At 37.7% G+C, this 18301-nt stretch overlaps 2 protein-coding genes and 1 long non-coding RNA gene across 8 annotated transcripts; 1 reads left to right on the top strand and 2 right to left on the bottom strand.

Moving 5' to 3' along the window:
* Positions 1-7899: 7899 nt before the first annotated feature.
* On the top strand, positions 7900-8397 carry LOC110856531 (deoxyuridine 5'-triphosphate nucleotidohydrolase). The gene is made up of 3 exons (XM_035857135.1): positions 7900-8057; positions 8129-8271; positions 8356-8397. The coding sequence occupies exons 1-3, from the start codon at positions 7958-7960 to the stop codon at positions 8380-8382; spliced, it is 270 nt and encodes an 89-aa protein (XP_035713028.1). The 5' UTR covers positions 7900-7957; the 3' UTR covers positions 8383-8397.
* Positions 8398-8586: 189 nt separating this feature from the next.
* LOC110856594 lies at positions 8587-14215 on the bottom strand. 6 transcript variants are annotated; one of them, XR_004836350.1, is made up of 9 exons: positions 13401-14215; positions 10425-12273; positions 10318-10336; positions 10106-10195; positions 9949-10024; positions 9705-9818; positions 9551-9625; positions 9253-9406; positions 8587-9192 (listed from the first exon to the last, which is right to left on the bottom strand). It is a non-coding gene; the product is annotated as an uncharacterized LOC110856594 (long non-coding RNA). The 6 variants fall into 6 exon arrangements; XR_002548579.2 differs by having other exon boundaries at positions 10106-10336; XR_004836347.1 differs by having other exon boundaries at positions 10318-12273; positions 13401-14214.
* Positions 14216-14607: 392 nt separating this feature from the next.
* On the bottom strand, positions 14608-17985 carry LOC110856611. The gene is made up of 4 exons (XM_022105104.2): positions 17577-17985; positions 16908-17010; positions 16750-16844; positions 14608-16198 (listed from the first exon to the last, which is right to left on the bottom strand). The coding sequence occupies exons 1-4, from the start codon at positions 17745-17747 to the stop codon at positions 15929-15931; spliced, it is 639 nt and encodes a 212-aa protein (XP_021960796.1). The 5' UTR covers positions 17748-17985; the 3' UTR covers positions 14608-15928.
* Between the last annotated feature and the right edge of the window lie 316 nt (positions 17986-18301).

Below are 18301 nucleotides of genomic sequence, written 5' to 3'. Positions count from 1 at the left end.
AAGTATTGGCAACATGTGGCCAAATTAATTACGCGAAACAATTTTCGTAACCATCTACCACAACTCATTACGGTAAGTTAATTAGGCGACAAAATATGACGTTAGCTACATTTTAAGTCCGCAGTTGTGTTGTCTGGAACCAAAATGGCGACACCAAACGAGTTATATTAGGCGCGGCGAGAAATAATCAATTCTTGTTGGCAAAAAACCTTGATATCGAAAAATCAAAGAGAAAACATACTTTTCCATATTTACTGTTTGAAATGTACCCAATAAATATAAAATGACAATTTTAATTTCTACTTCTCCATTATGGGAAAGAAAAAAAATCACCTACGCCCAAAAGCAGCTGATGAATCAAGAAACAAACTACTTGAAATCGGAAGATTTCAACACCCAAAACCAATTAGAATTTGAGAACAAATTATGGAGTCGATATTTATACAATATTGTGATCAATCAAAAATCTTACCATGGGGTTTCAGGGTCCAGTAGCCCGATAGAAGAGTAGGCCCCCAAAACGAACCAACTCAAGATATTTAAATCAGCTAAATATCACCCTAAATGGACTTCCAATGGATGGAGAAGGGTCTAGAGGTCTCACATAAGTAAATTTAACTTATTCGGTGCGGGTTGGATGGTTAGAGTTTGGAGGATGCAAAATGAGGCTCTCAAAAATGAATGCTGCCGTCTGGGAGTCGAGCACATAATAGGATCGATTATGGTTTGGGGTTAAATGACTAGGTCGTTGCGTAGTTAGCTGGTCATTATCAATGAAATTATGACCAATGAGGTCTAAATAATTATTCCAAGCGATAATGTGAAATTATTTGGCAAAAACCTGACATGTGAGGAATTTAATATTCTAAAAATGCAGTGACCCAAAACAGCTACCCCAATTAACGGTGATAGTTTTTGGAGACCTAAGAGGTTAAGCTTCTTTCGTTGGTTGCACAGTCTCCCGATGTGAATCTGATTGTCCGGGTTCAGAAAAGAAAGACTGGTGGTAAACCACTCGTCGAAAAACGAGCTGGCCAAAATTTCGAAAGAATATTAGGCAGCCATGTCAAAACTTGTTATTAAAAGACTTTTCGAATCAATTCCAATGCGTATTTCTGCTCGTACTACGTCGAGGGGATATGATATGCATTACTAGAAGCAGTTTGACGCAATAAAATTGGCGTTTCTTTGATTTATAATTTTTTTAAGTTAGAGGGTGCCTATACTTTTTGCGGGTTAATTTTGCAAATTTTCCAACAAATTATTTAAAAACTGTGCTCATCTAATTTTAATCAATAAAACATGATTATAATCGAAAACTACTTTATATTTTCTAAATGCGTACAAATTTTCATGCTAATTGTATAGTGCATTCCAAGGTTATAGTTAGTGGCGGATAAAGCCAACTCGGGGCCCCTAGGTGGGAGATTTTTGTGATATTTAAAATTTTTAACTATGTTTGATTTTATAATATTTTGTTTCTGTTAATTTGTGTACTATGTTCAGCAAGAACATTTTGTCGATTTAACTAAATTATTCTCGCTGACTTGATAGGGAAAATGATTTTTCTTACAAAGAACTCCGATTGCCGACATTTTTTGATAGTGGTAGTGTAATCGAACTATTTTAACTTCTTAAAGAAAACATTCAGTCTACACTACGTTGCACCGCTCCAAAAGATAAAATTAAGCCAGACCGTATCGCTTTACAAATGACCGAAGTTATTAGCGAACTTAAATTATTTGTCTTTACTTTTAATCCGAACTACTGATGAACTATCGTCTCAATAATTCCCAATTCAAAGATCAAAATAGGCGGGGAATATTAACTTGCTATGAAATTTCTCTAGACCCGTGGGGAATTTGGCGTCAATTATGCGAGCTAGATTAAGACACCGATTAATATATAGAGGGGAACATCATTCTTATTTTACCATTTTTGCTTGCGATTCCGCAAAATTTTCCAGAGGTGGGCAAGATCATTATTTCAGATATCAGATAAAGATCAAAGATCTAGATAATATCATGATTTATGATATTCGGATCTCGCTTTTAATCTTGATCTTGCTCTGTAAGATCTTCGATCTTGATCAAAGATCAAAGTTCAAACTCAAAATTAAAAATATGAAAAGTAGCATTCTAAAGCATAAATTTTGTAAAATTTCTTATTTTCTTTATCCATTACATTAAAGTATATTCAAGGAAACGAAAAATACGAGGTTTAGTTTTTTTTTTACTGATTAATGGAACCAGTTCTTCAAACGACGATCTATTTCCTACATGCGAATATTATTAGCTCGTCAACAATTTGCGACAATTTGATACTTCAACTATTGCTTAATTTTTAAAGAAATGATTAATGAAGTATAAAGGCAACTTAGAAAATCACGGTAAACGTTCTGTTAACCAATAGATATAACCAGACAAAATTATAATAGCGTCCACGCTGTCAGCTTTGAATAACTAAAATTAGTTAGAAAACTAATTTTGGTTATCTAGTATTTGTAGTGTACACACTACACGTATGTACAATGTACATTACACGCAGTTGTATGTATTTATCGGTTTATATATATAAAATATCTGCAACATAGTTGGAATTTACATACAGTATGCACGGAAATTGAAGGCACCATGACGTATTTTTAATTGCGATATGATCCTATCAACTTAGATCTTAGAAACTTCGCACGCAGTTGTATAAACTCATAGCCGATTATTTCCGAGTCGCCGATTTTTAAGGTCATCGACAGGTCAAAGGTCGTAATTTTTTACCACTTGAAAATGAGAGGCCAAAACGAAAACTTCATGGATGATTTTTTCTGGTCTTTGTAATATTTTTTATTGGCTGCGGCAAGGCCTCACGAAGAAAATGAGCTATCGTACGACCGTGTACAATTTTTGTGACGCCCACAGGAATTTTTCGCCAAAAACGGTTTTGAGGGCTAAAATCGTGACCGTGGCGAAATTCAAACAATTGCAATATACAAAACCATATAAACATTGAATATATGCTGTTGTAAGTAGATCTAAGTTGACAGGATCATATCGCAATTAAAAATACGTAATGGTGACTTCAATTTCCGTGCATACTGTATGATTTGATCTTATAATCTTGATGTGGCATTTGATCTTGATCTTTAGTATTCGACAGACTTATCTTTATCTTGATCTTTATCTTGCGAGGATCAAAAATTGATCTTGACCTTTTTTGTTGATCCCCGAAAACTTTGATCTTGCCCACCTCTGAAATTTTCGCACACTTTAGGCTTGATAATAAATTTTTGGGACCACTTGACAGATATGAAACTTTATTATCGCCAAATTTTCTTGAAATATAATTTTTGGGACATATTCGTTATATTTCAAGAATACAAAAAATCAGTTTTTGGCGAAAAAATGTCTCCACTCTGTTGAGGGGCCCCCACATTTATTATTAGGCCACTAAAGTTTGCGAAAATTTTGCGGACTCGCTTGCAAAAAATGTCCAAAACCAAAAAAAAGCAACTACCAGGATTACATACTCTACCTACACACTGGAAATAACTTGGTTGCAGTGACATGCAGAATCGAATCGAAGATATATATTTGAGTCTACCACTGACCCGTTATGAATTTATAACAGACCGGTGAGAAATTATTCCAAATCGGCAATAAATAATTGTAACCGAATTATGTATGTACCTTCAAAATATATACATAAATACCTAACCACCTACTTGTAGTTTTCCAAAACTAATAGTTATGTGAGTTCTTAATAGCAACTAACCTAATACTAATTTATCCGAAGTATCAGTAAATTTATTTTTCGAAACTCGTTGACCAAACTTGAGTATAGTAATATGTATATACACCACTCCGCACCCGGGGGCCCCTATGTCACACCTACCCCACATACCCTATTTATCCGCCACTGGTTAGAACCCATTTCATTTAGCTGGCGTGGGGGTTGCCAATACTTTTTCCATTGACTGTATAAGCGTAACCTCTTGCCACCAACCCCCAAAAGCCCCTTACCTGTTATAGCTATTCCAGCTTTTAATTTTCATATCCCAATCAAATCACCGGTCCCAACGTCTTCTGGTTTACCACAACCCGACATAATTCCTTCCCCTTCTGTCCCGAAGCCACACCCACGATATAAACCAATTCCCAAACAAAGGCCTAAGAGAGCAGTTCACTATCCCACGAATTTTGATGACTTACTTTTTGAGTCAGCATCACATTGCGAGACATTGCCGAGTATATTAAATCTTGTATTATTTGTGCCAAAGCTAAGAGTACAAACACGTTAGTGCCTGGCATAAATAAATCCCATGAAATTCCAACCTCCATCTTCTGACATTGCCAATTTATTCCGAGCCGCCCGGGTAAGCATAAATATGTTTTCGTCTGTGTATGTCAGCTTACCAAATTCATAGTTGCAGAAAGTTTTGCCAATTATATAGAAAATACGGTCGCGTCATTTCTGCTAAAGTCAGTGATTTGTCGTTTTGGTGCGTCGGCTCACTTTGGACAACTTCTCTGCCGATCATGCTAATTATACGAAAACATTCTTTCGCCAATTAAATATCACGGCTATTTACACCATATTTATATTTATATTTATACACCATATTCCTCAACTGCGAGTGAAGTTGGGAGATCGCATCGTACAATTACTCAAGCACTCACATGTTATGTGAATGAGAATAACTCTAAATGGAGATTTTTCTCCATAGCATAGTGTTCAGTCTTAACGATGCGATTAATGAAACTACCGGACTTTCACCATTCTATTTATGTCATGGTACGCATCCGTTATTACCATATGAAAATGGATTAGATATGGAAGGTTTACCTCCTACATATTTACTTGACTTACAAGCTGCTCGAATAGCTGCTCAATATTCTATCTTAGGTAAACAAGAGACTCATCGCGCAAAATATAATAAACATCATTTTCCATTGAATTTAATATTGGGGGATTTTGTGATGCTCACTACATAAGATCAAGCCTGATTTTGGTACGTCCTCGAAACCTTCGAATCGCTTTCTTGGTCCGTACAAAGTTATTAGAAAACTTTCAGCCCAGAATTATGAAATTGCTCACCTTTCCTCTCCATTCACATCTCAAATAGTGCATATCAAACGATTGCGTAAAATTAGTGAGCGACCGGCTGACCTATCGTTCATCCAGAAAGTACTGAGCAAGGGAATTCTCGGGAGGTGAAATGGCCGACCTCTCCATAAGTAATAACATGTAAAGTTTCGAAATTAATTGCACGGTAGGTTGTTGATGGATTTTCAAGATGGCACCCGTTTTGGAAACCCTGGACCCTTGGGAAAAATATCTATTTTCAGATTTTTCAAATTCGGCCCCACCCCCTTGAGATCTAGGTCACAAGGTCAAAAAACAAGTAACACTTCTTCATCGAATTTGAAAATTCTACGACTGGATTCGACGGACCTGGGGGTAAATTCTTGGCGGCAATAGTCAGGTTATCATATTGGGCGACTAATCGACCGCACCCCCTGCGCTGGTGTCATTGTGGGGGTGGTCAAATGTCAAATCAGCACATTTATTGTAGCAAAAAATTGTCCCGCACCGTAGTTTTTGAAATTCAATGTCGCCAATACACGTAGTCTTACCAAGGCCCCCTGTGTGAACGACATCCCATTGTAATAGACCACATGGCGACAGGGGGTGTGGTTATCGACGCTTCTGCCAATACTTTACCAAGGCACCCCATGCGACATATCATTTTTCTCAGGCGGGTAAGGAAATTTCAGTGGCATATTTCAAATTTAAATATGCCACACCCCCTGTGGGTGGGCCCGTCACTATCCAGTGAATCTACTTAAACCTAGTCATGTGACATATCAATTTTCTCAGCTGCCCAAGGGGATTTCCGTGATGCACTTAAAGTTTGGTAAACCACACCCCTGTGGGTGTGGCTGTCCCTATCCAGTGAAACTACGTAAGCCTGGTCATGCGGCATATCAATTTTCTCAGTACGTCAAGGGGATTTCCGTGGTATAGTTAGAATTTAATAAGTCACACCCCCTGTGGGCGTGGTTGTTAGCATTCGCCCAATCTGAGTAACCAGGGTCATGCGACATATCAATTTTCTCAGCAACTCAAGCGGATTTCAGTGGTGTAATTCAAACTTAAAAAGCCACACCCCTTGTGGGTTTGGTTGTTATGATTCGGCTAATCTACGTAACCAGGGTCATGCGACATATCAATTTTCCCAGCAACTCAAGGGGGATTTCAGTGGTGTAAATCAACCATGAAAAGCCACACCCCTTGTGGGTGTGGTTGTCAGCCACTTTTTGAATTAAATGAAAACAAACGATGAAACAGATCATTTTTCATAGATTGATCAGAAAATTCTAGTAGAAAAATTGAAATTCGGAAACCCAACAGGGCGAGGGTAGCCACACCCACCGGGGGTGTGGCTTTTTAAATTTAAACTACGTCAATGAAATCCACTTAACGTCCGAAGAAAATTGATATGTCACATGACCAGGTTTAAGTTTATTCACTGTATACCAACGGCCACACCCACAGGGGGTGTGGTTTACTAAATTTTAACTGTCAGTTAAATCCCCCCGGCGAGCTGAGAAAATTGATATGTTACATGACCAGGTTTGGTTAGATTCGCCAAATACTTATAACCACACCCACAGGGGGCGTGCCTTTTAAAATTTTAACTACGTCAATGATATCCACTTAACGTACGAAGAAAATTGATATGTCACATGACCAGGTTTAAGTTGATTCACTGGATAGCGACGGCCACACCCACAGGGGGCGTGGTTTACTAAATTTTAATTGCGTCACTGAAATCCCCTTGGCGAGCTGAGAAAAATAATATGTCACATGACCAGGTTTAAATTTACCTATTGGATACCCGTAGTCACACCCACAAGGGGTGTGGCATATTAAAGTTTGAAAGATGCCACTGAAATCTCTTTACCGGCCTGAGAAAAATGATATGTCGCATGGCGTGCATTGGCAGGGTATTGGCAGAAGCGCCGATAACCACACCCCCTGTCGCCATGGGGTCTACGACAATGGAATGTAGTTCACGTATGGGGCCTTGGTAAAATTACGGGTATTGGCGACGTTGAACTTCGGAAACTACGGTGGAGGGGAATTTTTTACTACATTAAGTGTGTTGATTTTACATTTGACCACCCCCACAATGACTCCAATGCAGGGGGTTCGGCCCACTAGCCGCTGAATATGATGACCTGCCTATTTCCGCCAAGAATTTTCCCCCAGGTCCATCAAATCCAGTCGTAAAATTTTAAAATCCGACAAAGAAGTGTTACTTGTTTTTTGACTTTGTGACCTAAATTTCGAGGGGGTGGGGCCGAATTTGAAAAATCTGAAAATATATATTTCTCCCCAAGGTCCAAGGTTTCCAAAACGGGCGCCATTTTGAAAATCCATCAACAAGTGACCGTGCAATTAATTTCGAAACTTTACATGTTATAGCTTATGGAGAGGTCGGCCATTTAGCCTTTTGGATTTATTAACAGTGGCCAATGCTCAATACTTTCTAGATGCACGACAATGATCATGGTATCCTATAGAGATAAACAGTTCCAATGTTAGTTATTCAGTATAGGACGGGGCTGGAATGATGGGATTGGCTGGTTCACAGTTCAAATATCCTCATGTATTTGTGAAACCGCGCAGGTGAAGCCGTAGCCACTTACTCCACGTCGTCAGCTGCCCTACATCTCACTCCATTCTTCAACATCTTTTCTCCCAATAATATTTTAATTGACGTTGCGAAATTAAGTTTAACGACAGTGATAAGGTCACACCAAACCAAGCATCACCACCGTCATCATCGTTGTTATTAGGTGAGTTGGTTGGAGGCAAGATTGTTTGACAATTTATCATAATACATTTTTATTTTTGCAGTGCTTACAAATACACTGTACCTGCCCGTGGTTCCTGTATGGTCAAGACGGACATTCAAATTAAACTTCCGTCCGGATATTATGGTCGAGTCGCACCACGATCAGGCCTTGCTTTAAAGAACAAGCTTGATGTTGGAGGTAATAATCAAGTTGATGAATGATAGGTTGATTAAAGGAGTGTTAGCAACTAAATTTATTTCATCTACTAGCTGGAGTGATTGATGAAGACTACCGTGGAAATGTGGGAGTAATCTTGTTCAATTTTGGGGACGCCGATTTCGAAATTAATGAAGGTGATCGCGTGGCACAATTGATCTGTGAGAAGATCTACCCTGAAATTGTAGAGTTGGAGGTAATATATAATTCAATACGTTTAAAATAACAACAAAATGCATTTTAAGAACGGCTTATAATCCTTAAATTTTGATTGTTACAGAGTTTGGACGAGACCAAGATTGTTTGACAATTTATCATAATACAAGGTTACGACAATTGCTTCGAGAGCTTCAAAAACCTTCATTTTTGAAGCGCTAATTATTTGGGCCGTCGCTAACGGTAATTAAAGCACATGAATTTCTGCCAGAACGCCGAAATATCCGATTTCACATTTTCTATCGGTATTTTTTCATTCGATACATTTTAAAAAATTATGGGTCAAATTTTGTCCTCCTTTGCAATGGTATTTTTTATTAATTGCTTAAATTAATTGTAATTATTTTTTAAGCCTTGACCAACCACCTTGTCGAAATCATGGGAGACTGGACGGTACAAGATGAGGCGGTGGCTTGGGCATCGACTGCACGAGGAGAAGAAAGAGTCGGCCTCATCAAACGCCTGCTCCACATTTGTGACCTTGACGAGCTGGAGAATGTGAAAACGGTTTTGCATCACAAAACTAGAAGGAGGGCCCGTCAACGCGACCAGGACGCGAAGAAATCAAAGTCTGACGATGGCGTACTGTTGGCCACCATTCCTCAAGCTGCGTCTTCACCGCTCTGGCTGGAGTTTAATAAGGTTCTGGTCCTTCTTCTTCCTCCTGTAGTAAAGCTTATTTCTTATACTCTTAATCTTCTTCTTCACCTCGGGGGAAAGCTTCTGATGATTCACCCCACCCCCCATCGGTGAGGACACGAAGGGAGGTGGAGCAATCGGCAAAGCTCCTTTAACAAGTCTGCAATGTTTTGGAGGTGGATGAAAATGTTTGCTGCATACAATCGTTTTAGGTGACACGTTTTCCTTATCGATGTCGAGAATGTCACACCACTCCTGACACCTTTAAAAATACTCAAATTAACGATGAGACGAATAAGTTATTTTGCATGGGAAACTATACCTCTTCGGGCACTTTGGCAGACTGAAAAAGGACGAATTGTGATCTTCTTCATTTAATGAATTATGACAGTTAGGAACGCAGCATTTTTTATTTCGGACCATGTTGAAAAGATGATTTGTTACATCCAAATAAATATTCTGACCATCTTGGTAGCCTGCGAAAAATAACAAGCGAATATTAATTTAAAGCCTGCTTGCAACATATATGAACGTGTATCCACCATATTTATGTGTCTCCACCGTTCATTATTGTCTTAGTTCTAGATAGAAACTATTATTAACATCAAAATAAAATTTACCTTAAACGAAGTTTTTTAATGTTCTTGACAAAGTTCCATTCATTTAAGTACCATTCTTTGGCCGACAAGGCGAATCTGTAATAAAATTGAACACGTTTTAGTTATAGACTACACATTGGTAACGAAAGAGTGGCTGTGAATAATTTGAATTTACATTGTAAACACACACTGATAGATTGGATAAATTGACCGGCGAAGACACGGATTTCTGGTGGATGCAGGGGTAAAAGATCACAAAATTGGGAAACAATCTGCACAAATGTTATATCTGCAATTCACAAAAATAAATTTGGTGGCAATTCATTTCCAGCCATGAGCGTGTTTTCACCATACATTATGTATATGTATGTGTTTCCACCGTTCATTATATAAGTTATTGTTTAATATTATGGCCGAACCTGGTAAACTTTAAAGAAGTTTCCGACAATTTCACACTGTTACCAGGTCACGAGCAACATCTCATGGTAATTGAGTCTATAATTAAACAAAATATAGTGCATTACAAAATACAAATTCCTTGGTCCTTATTTTTGGAGAGTTAAAGTTTGCATTTACCAGTTTGGCCGGATATGACACAGATTTCTGGTGAGGGCACGGCAGAGAGGTCGCAAAATTAATCGATGAAAAATTGTCGTTAGCAGTTACCTATACCAATAAACCACAATAAATTAACATCGAAATCACTCGTAAAAATGAACGTGTCACCACCATATTTGCGTCCCCACCGTTCATTGCTAAAAGAAAATAGTAATTACTTTACTACTTACCTAGAGTTGAAGTTTAGAGCTGAACTTGTGGTGAGTTGAAGCGATTTATGTAGTTGAGTGGATGTCAGAAAATTAATTTGTAGGATATTAAATAATCTTTTAATTACTCAGCTTTTCCGAGTTTGGCAGCAAGAATGATGGTAAAGGAGACACCTGATTTTGGTGCCAAGAAAGGAGTGAGATTTCCAAGTAATGGGGAAATTGAGATTGGGAAAAATTGAGTTGTGCCACGGCCCGGTTTTTATGGGCGGATGCCCATAAAAACCGTCAGCCAATCACAGCATTTGGAACCCCATTTCCCTATACTGAAACAATAACCATATCTTCATCCTTCTTTAAGTGATCTGTATTCACTGGATGCACCATAATCCCCACCGAGACTAATACTCCACTTACACGAGCCAATTCTGTTTCTTTCAATGACGAGATCCCAATAATATCTGAATCCATCGCTGATGATACCTCCACCTTTATCCCACCCAATCATTCATCTTCACTCCCTCCGCCTCGAGTATTAGCCACAACACCAACACCAGCGTACAGTGACCACCCGAGAACGCGCTATGGTCGCTTAGTTAAGCCAGTAGTTCGGTTCTCACCAAACTAATTAAATGCTTTTCTACTTTCCCTAGAAATGGAATTTTCAGAACTTTCACTCCTCTTGGGGTTATTATCTACTCTTCCATCCTCTTACCTTACGGACTTGCCTACTAGCGGAACGGGAGGAGATGTCATGCTTTCTCCACGAACGCACATCGTATCAGGCGCCTACATACGCATGACTCCTGACTCTGTCACTGTGTACTCCGAAACCACTCCCATCTACTTTCAATTGCACCTTTCCTTTACCCCCAGCACTCTTATTATTCAAATTCAATGTCGACGCACTGCTCGAGCTCCGTGAAATGGCACGCTCCTTGCGTATTTAAACCACTTTTAACAACTAACATTGCTTCCTTAATTGATCATCTAAATAGAATGATATCTTCGGTGACCGGTGGCGCTGTTAAAATTCACCAACCCACAGATCCTCTTAATTTCACGTTAGAGGAGCACAACCCAGCCTCCCAACCCCAACGGGTCAACAACACTAACACCAATAACGACGATAACAACATTCGTCGACGCCCATCTCCCCCGTAAGTTCCCCCCACCCCACCCATCGATGAAGAAAGCTCGGAAGAAGAGAACCCACTGCCAGAAGTGACAACCAACATCACTTCGTCAGACGTCGGCAACTTGTTTTCTCCAACGAAAGGTCGACGCGAAACGAGGACCATAATTCCTAATGGGACAATTTCTCCCCCTGCGCGTTCTAAACGACAACTAGCTATTGGCGCTGCAGTTGCTGGTTTTTTTGGAGCTAAAATTTTTAATTTTTTTTCAGGTCCTTCCGAATCTGCCCCTACATTTTATGCCAAGCAAATGTGGGCTGAGACGACCAAAGGAATCCATCATGCAGAACACAACTCGGTCAGGTTAGGTAGTCATCGTCTTACGACATGATGTAGCTCGTGGTTTGCGTTTAGTTTCCGAACACATAAATTCGCAACTAAACAGGATCGTGCCACTGCAGCTACAAATTTAGATTCTTTATACGTAGGTGAATTACGTTTATGTTTGTATCCGGATAGTTATTTGTATCTGAATAGGAGACTGAATTTGAAAACTGCACCATTTGTTAACTTTGTGACGCATTTTCACCTCTTTGTATGCAAATATCTCCGCCTAGCCTGTCTAAATAATTGTAACGACACTAATACCATCAAAATTAGGTAGATTACGCTGGGAGATATTCATTGTTATTAAATTTTGCTCAATTTATATGAACTACTCGGTGCTGGGCCGAGTACTCGTTTCAAGAATGGCCGAGTACTCGGTAATCGGCCGAGTCTCATTTTTCACTACTCGGTGCAGCTCTATTCCAAATTTAAGATAACGTTTACGATTTCGTGTCTAAATATTACTTGAAAAATAATTTTTGTAGCTCAATATCGTCGTTGAAGCTGCCAAAAGGGCCTTCTCCATTTTGTGTCAATAGGCAAAGGGGCCAAGTCCACTTTTGGGGGGTACTGAGATTTTAGGGTCAATGAATTCTACAGAATTTTCTGAACAAGATAAGTCCAACCAACGAATCTTAGAAAGGGAACTTCCTAAATTAGCGTTGGAAGCGAGAGTAATTGAGGTGCATATGACACCTTATTGTATGAATCTCTGATTCCGAAGATTTTTTGGTATGTGGTAATTCTAGGTAAGTGCAGGAAAAGTGAAGGAAGGTTTCCCTTAATGACCCCATTTGCGCCTGTTACACCCCCTCAAAAAGCAAGAAAACGCTGTTTTCGCTCGCCTAATTGTTCACCAAAAATCCTATTTTCTTCAGATTCTGACATTTCCTACATTTCCTTAGTCCTGGATAGTTGTGTTATCCTATTCGATATCAAATTCTATCTTTTAAATTTTCGAAAGATTTTCGAAATTTTATTTTCTAAAAAAATCAGAATATCAAAGAAGTTAAATTTGATACTGTGCATGATAAAGTAACTATTTGGGACTACAATAGTACCAGAATTTTCGAAATATGAGAAAAACTGAATTTTTGGTGAAGATTTAAACCAGCGAAAACAGGTTTATTTGACTCTTTGAGGGGGCGCAAACGGGGCCATGGAGGCAAACCCTCCTTCACTTTTCCTACACTCCCCCAGTACTACAACATATGCAAAGGGCATCAAAATCGGAGAACAAAATTTAAAAATCTGTTATTGCTATTGAGTTACATGCATCTCATGACGATTTGTCTCGTAAAAATTAGTAAATAAACTGATAAATAGTTGTAAATACACTCATTTGTTGTTAACAATTTATTTGAGTGGATAAAAGTTGTCTATATGTGCGTAATTATAGCAATATTGCGTTTTATAGGTATTTTTTGTTTTTATGCTCTCCTGAAAAATTTCGTTTTGGGAGAAGGCCATTTTGGCAATTGACACAAAATGTAGATGGCCCTTTTGGCAGCTTCAACGACGATATGCATATGTATATATGTACATATATACTAAACACTTCAAATAGAAACTTAAAATTACCGCTTTGAAAACGTAGCCATATGACCCAGATCCAAGAAAAGATTCCAACGTAAAGCTTAGTACTCACGATGGACTTTACGCGCGGAAAACGACTTTTGCAGAAATTCTGCTCAATTTAAGCCCGAGTGGTACTCAGGTCTTCGCGTGAAACTTGTGCGGAATTTTCCGCGCGAGCAGTTTACGCTCAATGTAAGCTCAAAGTTTCCGTTAAATCGAGGCAATTCTTTCACGTGAAATGTGAGCGGAAAGTGACTCGCGGCCCTCTGAGTTCAAAATAAGAGGGCGGAGCAACCTCAAAATCTCAGTTTCAACTCAATGGCAAGGCGGTTAATTTAAAATGGGGCAAAATGAAACCTGTTTTTCAGCTCAAATGACCTGAGTACCTACGAGTGAAAATTGAGCGAAATATACGTGGAATAATGGTATTTTCTGCCCGCTTACGAATTTCTCTCCAGCGAAAAATTTAACAGAATTTAAGCACGATGAAATTCCGCGTGAACATTCGTCCTGAGTACTAGGCTTAAGATAATCGAACCAAGATGTAAGTGATTCTGCAGGAACGTCAGGATCCATTTCTATGAAGTCCAATATTTTAAACTAGTTTTATTACGTTCTATAAAGTTGAGTGAGTGGGTGTGAGGACTGAATATAATTGCAGTAAACTGCGCATTTACTTGACATCGTCATGGTGTATTTAGGTTAGCAACAAGATAAGATATGGAAGCTTGAAATTGTTGCATGATAAGCTCCAGAATTCCTGATAGCGAAAAAATGTGGTAACATGCAGTGGCCAATTTCACGGTTTATGTACATAAACCTCCAGCATACTTGATTACAATGGAGGTCTCCCAACGTATGCTCACAGATTTAGGCCAAACTAGTGTTAATCGATCAAAAAATATATGCAATTAGTATGAAATTTTCAAATGCCACTATCTGCAAAAGCTCAAGTTTAACGGAGATATTTGCATAACAAGAGAAGAACCCTCCAGGGTTGGCAGAAGTTTGAACTTCCAAATTTGCTAAGCATTTTTTCCTGCTTTGGATGCAAATATCTCTGCCAAACCTGCGCATTCGCAGATAATTCATTTACAAATTTCATACTAATTGCATATATTTGTGATCGATTAACACTAATTTGATCCGAATCTGTGAGCATACGTTGGGAGACCCCCCTTGTGAGTAATTTCCAAACACCAAAATAAAATCAATTTAATCCCTTATTTATTGAAAAATTTTATTGAGTATCTCCTTCCACTTTATAAGCAAGCCATAATTACACTAATCAATTTTAAGTGATAACTAAGAACACTTTTTTGAAATGTTGGAAAAATCTTGTGTAGACCTGATTTTTGTACAAAATGAATAATGAAATACTTTGTAAATTATGAAGTTAGGACACGAAATTATGACCTTTAGAATCAATACTTTATACGTAAAGGGCACACGTTTTTGAAGGTGGATGAAGATAGAATTACACATAAGCTGGGCTATACCTAAATTAACTTATACTAAATAATGATACTACTACTACTATAATAAAATATGTCAAAGTTAATTTTAAGTATTATTGAAAAATGTTTACAACTTTGACAAGAGAAACATATTTTTCTAACTAACATTTCATTTCACAAAGATTTTAGAATTTTTATGACGAGTAACAAATTAAAAAAGTTAAATGAAAACATCTAATATGCAGGATTAAAGTACATTTTTGTATGGAATTTAAGTTACAATAATAATATGTGTATACATAAATATGTAAATTATTTGATTGTATATATTTAAATTTAATATGTAAATTGTGCAGTGAGAATATAATAGGAAAAGTGAAAGGATAAGGGCTCACTTGTAGTACTTAGAGGGGCCGGATTAGGCCTTTTTGTCAACGTTTCGACCTCAAAGGGTCTTCTTCAGGACGACGAAGAGGATTCAACCTCAAGAATCCTCAAGAATCTTCTTCAAGAATCCTCTTCGTCGTCCTGAAGAAGACCCTTTGAGGTCGAAACGTTGACAAAAAGGCCTAATCCGGCCCCTCTAAGTACTACAAGTGAGCCCTTATCCTTTCACTTTTCCTATATTTAAATTTAACTGAATAAAGACTTACGGGCCAGGAACTACAACCTTCCATTAGCAATGCGATGGTGTGAAGTTCAACCCTCTGATTTAGTTAAAATTTTAAAATTACGTGGTCCAAGTAAATTCGAGCAACGTTTCTTCAGGCGGATTGTTCGATGACGGGAATTAGGCAAAATATTTGACGGCAAAGTTAAAAAAATGGGTGATTTTTCTCTACTAAGGGAATTAGAGTGGGGTTTGCTTCCGGCGTTTGGTCAATTTTTCAAATTTGACCTCAAATAGTTTAGGGAAATTCGAACCATAGCAGATACTACCTCAATAAACGTTGATTAACTTGACGGGCCACGTATGTAGATAATTTAAAAATTTGACCCAAATCGGAGGATTACACTTGACACCATCGTACTGTAAATTGACAAAAATAAATGAGTCCAATTATCAGTTTGATGTCAGTTCAATAAAATAAGTTCAATCATCCTAAGAGTATCAAGGTTGTCAGCGTTGTTGGATTTCTTGGCTTCCATCTTGACCTTCATTTCAACTCGGAAGCAACCCACGAGCCAAATTGCGTAGAAACTGGACAACGTTATGAAAACTTCTTCTTTCGGAATGTGGAGATTTTTACCTTCATTAATATGTGCAAGAATCATGAATCCAAAAAAAGCGATGAAGAAGGCGACCATAGCTGCCCAGCAGCCCGTGATAGCCTCGAAGTTTGCCTGAAATTAAATGTTAAAAAAGTGTTATGAAACCATTTTTATTTTATTTTTAACCCTAAATACAGTTGATCCTCACACCAAGAAAATCAGAAAATTCTAAATATCTATCCCAGATATTTTTTTGTTTTAGAATATTAATTTCTTGAAATTTCCACTTAATTTGTTCTGGGACCATCCATACATTTCGCCTCATTTTAGAAGCAATTTTGTTTGATCTTTAACTCTACAGTTGACCCTCACACGTAGAAAATTCTATCTATCCCATATTAATAAGATGAATTATTATTTCGTCTCAGAATAGGAATTTCTTTAAATCTCTAAATCATCTTATTGTGGGGCCATCCGTATATTACATTATCAAAAATTCTTGATTTTAGCACCTACCCACCCAACGTAAACGTTAGGGGATAGGGAAATTCAACATGGGAACGATAAGAAAACCTAAGTGAACTACCCGTCCAATAAAATGACGACGTAGAATATGGACGACGTCCCCGCAAATTTCAGTCACCAGTCTTGAACTAAACATTCAAATACAAGGGAAATTTCACCTGGTATATTCCAGTCAAAAGTCTGAGATGGATTAAACCCAGGATCACAGCGACGACAAATCCAAAAATCACGAGACCCTCGGAGATGGTCGAGACTGGAAAAAATGCGAAAGTTGATTAAGGAGTTGTCTGAGTAAGCATTTTATATGAACTTTAACCAGAATTTTTTTCCTTCTCAATAACGATCGCATTGAGACGTGCGTGACGTTCACCAAAAATGTAGAAGTACGACGTAGTCAGCATAATACAGGCGAAGAAGAGCTGAAAAAATTATATGGATACAAATTAAAAATTATGTATGTCAGAGCTGGGAAATTAATCTAATCTATTTCGAAATTGGCAATTATGTAAGATTTGAGAGTAAAAATTCCCGAATCAGAGATTAAGATTTAATTATCCGACAGCTGCTAAATTAAATTATGAAGATTAATTTATTATGATGACTTGGATTAAGACTAAAAATTGGAAATTCATTAATCTAGATTAATAATGTTAGTTTCTATGGATTCAATTTTTCCTGTTTTTAGAGTTTTTTGTGGTAAATTGGTTTTATATAAATTTACATATTCGGATTGAAGTGGGGTATTGAAATTAAAAGTTAGACTTAATTGAGTCGGCGTACAAAATTAAGATTACATAAAAGTATTTACTAAAATGACAAAATGTTTTGATTAAGATTATGGATTAAGATTAATTAATCCTAAACTTAATCACTTTAATCAAGATTTTCCCAGCTCGGCGACTTGTGTTGAAAGAAAGCTGTATCATATTTTGGAAATGCGACTACTTTTATTTAAAAAATCCAAAAAAATCCCGATTTTTCTTACAATTTCCAAAATGGCGACGCAACAAGCTGCAGCTTTGAGAGAAATACCGCATTCGGAATATTCTCGGACGAAATGTCTGAATAAAGTCTCCGGATTGCGGGTTGACCCTACAGCCGTCCTCTTGACCTCGGCGGGGGGCCGGGGGACGGATAATAATTGTGCTTGGGACATTTTAACAAATTTTTTATAAGTATAAATCTTTTTAGTTTATAATTTCTAAGAGTTTGAGGTGAGTATTATTCCAAAATATTTTTTGATGCTGTAACTGGTGGAAGGTTTGGAACGAAGTGAGAATTTATAGATTAGTTTTGACTTTGTGATGTGACTAAGTTTTAAACACGGAAGGGATTTGATATGTCTACGTGTCAGGATTGACGTCTCTGCTTATTGGGGCCATCCATATACTACGTGATCAAAAATTATTGATTTTAGCAACCACTCGTTAAACATAGATATTAACCTTTTAAGCATTTACATTTTATAGTCGAAAATGGGGAATGAACTTTAACCATGAATGTCATGGAGAAAAATTTTACACCAAGTTTCCTAAACCATGGTGTTCATGTCATATTTTTTACACATCGAAAGACCAAAACCATGTTAGTCATGGTCGCAAAAATTTGCATTGCAGGACCAATACCATCAAAGTCATGGCGATTGTTTTTGCAAGAAAATACTTTGACCATGACATACATGGAAGTCGAAAATAATAATTTCCACAGCTT

The sequence above is a fragment of the Folsomia candida genome, unplaced genomic scaffold (genome assembly GCF_002217175.1).
Source record: "Folsomia candida strain VU population unplaced genomic scaffold, ASM221717v1 Fcan01_Sc016, whole genome shotgun sequence".
Classification (NCBI taxonomy): domain Eukaryota; kingdom Metazoa; phylum Arthropoda; class Collembola; order Entomobryomorpha; family Isotomidae; genus Folsomia; species Folsomia candida.
The sequence above is the reverse complement of the archived record's forward strand: the minus strand, read 5'-3'. Positions and strand labels throughout refer to the sequence as shown.

Excerpts from the sequence above, each read along its gene's own strand:
- LOC110856531 (XM_035857135.1), top strand. The coding sequence starts at position 7,958 with ATGGTCAAGACGGACATTCAAATTAAACTTCCGTCCGGATATTATGGT. Across the intron at positions 8,058-8,128 it reads GAACAAGCTTGATGTTGGAG|CTGGAGTGATTGATGAAGAC; the intron begins GTAATAATCAAG and ends TTCATCTACTAG. Across the intron at positions 8,272-8,355 it reads CTGAAATTGTAGAGTTGGAG|AGTTTGGACGAGACCAAGAT; the intron begins GTAATATATAAT and ends TGATTGTTACAG.
- LOC110856611 (XM_022105104.2), bottom strand. The coding sequence starts at position 17,747 with ATGTCCCAAGCACAATTATTATCCGTCCCCCGGCCCCCCGCCGAGGTC. Across the intron at positions 17,011-17,576 it reads GCGTCGCCATTTTGGAAATT|CTCTTCTTCGCCTGTATTAT; the intron begins GTAAGAAAAATC and ends TAATTTTTTCAG. Across the intron at positions 16,199-16,749 it reads TTTTGACTGGAATATACCAG|GCAAACTTCGAGGCTATCAC; the intron begins GTGAAATTTCCC and ends ATTTAATTTCAG.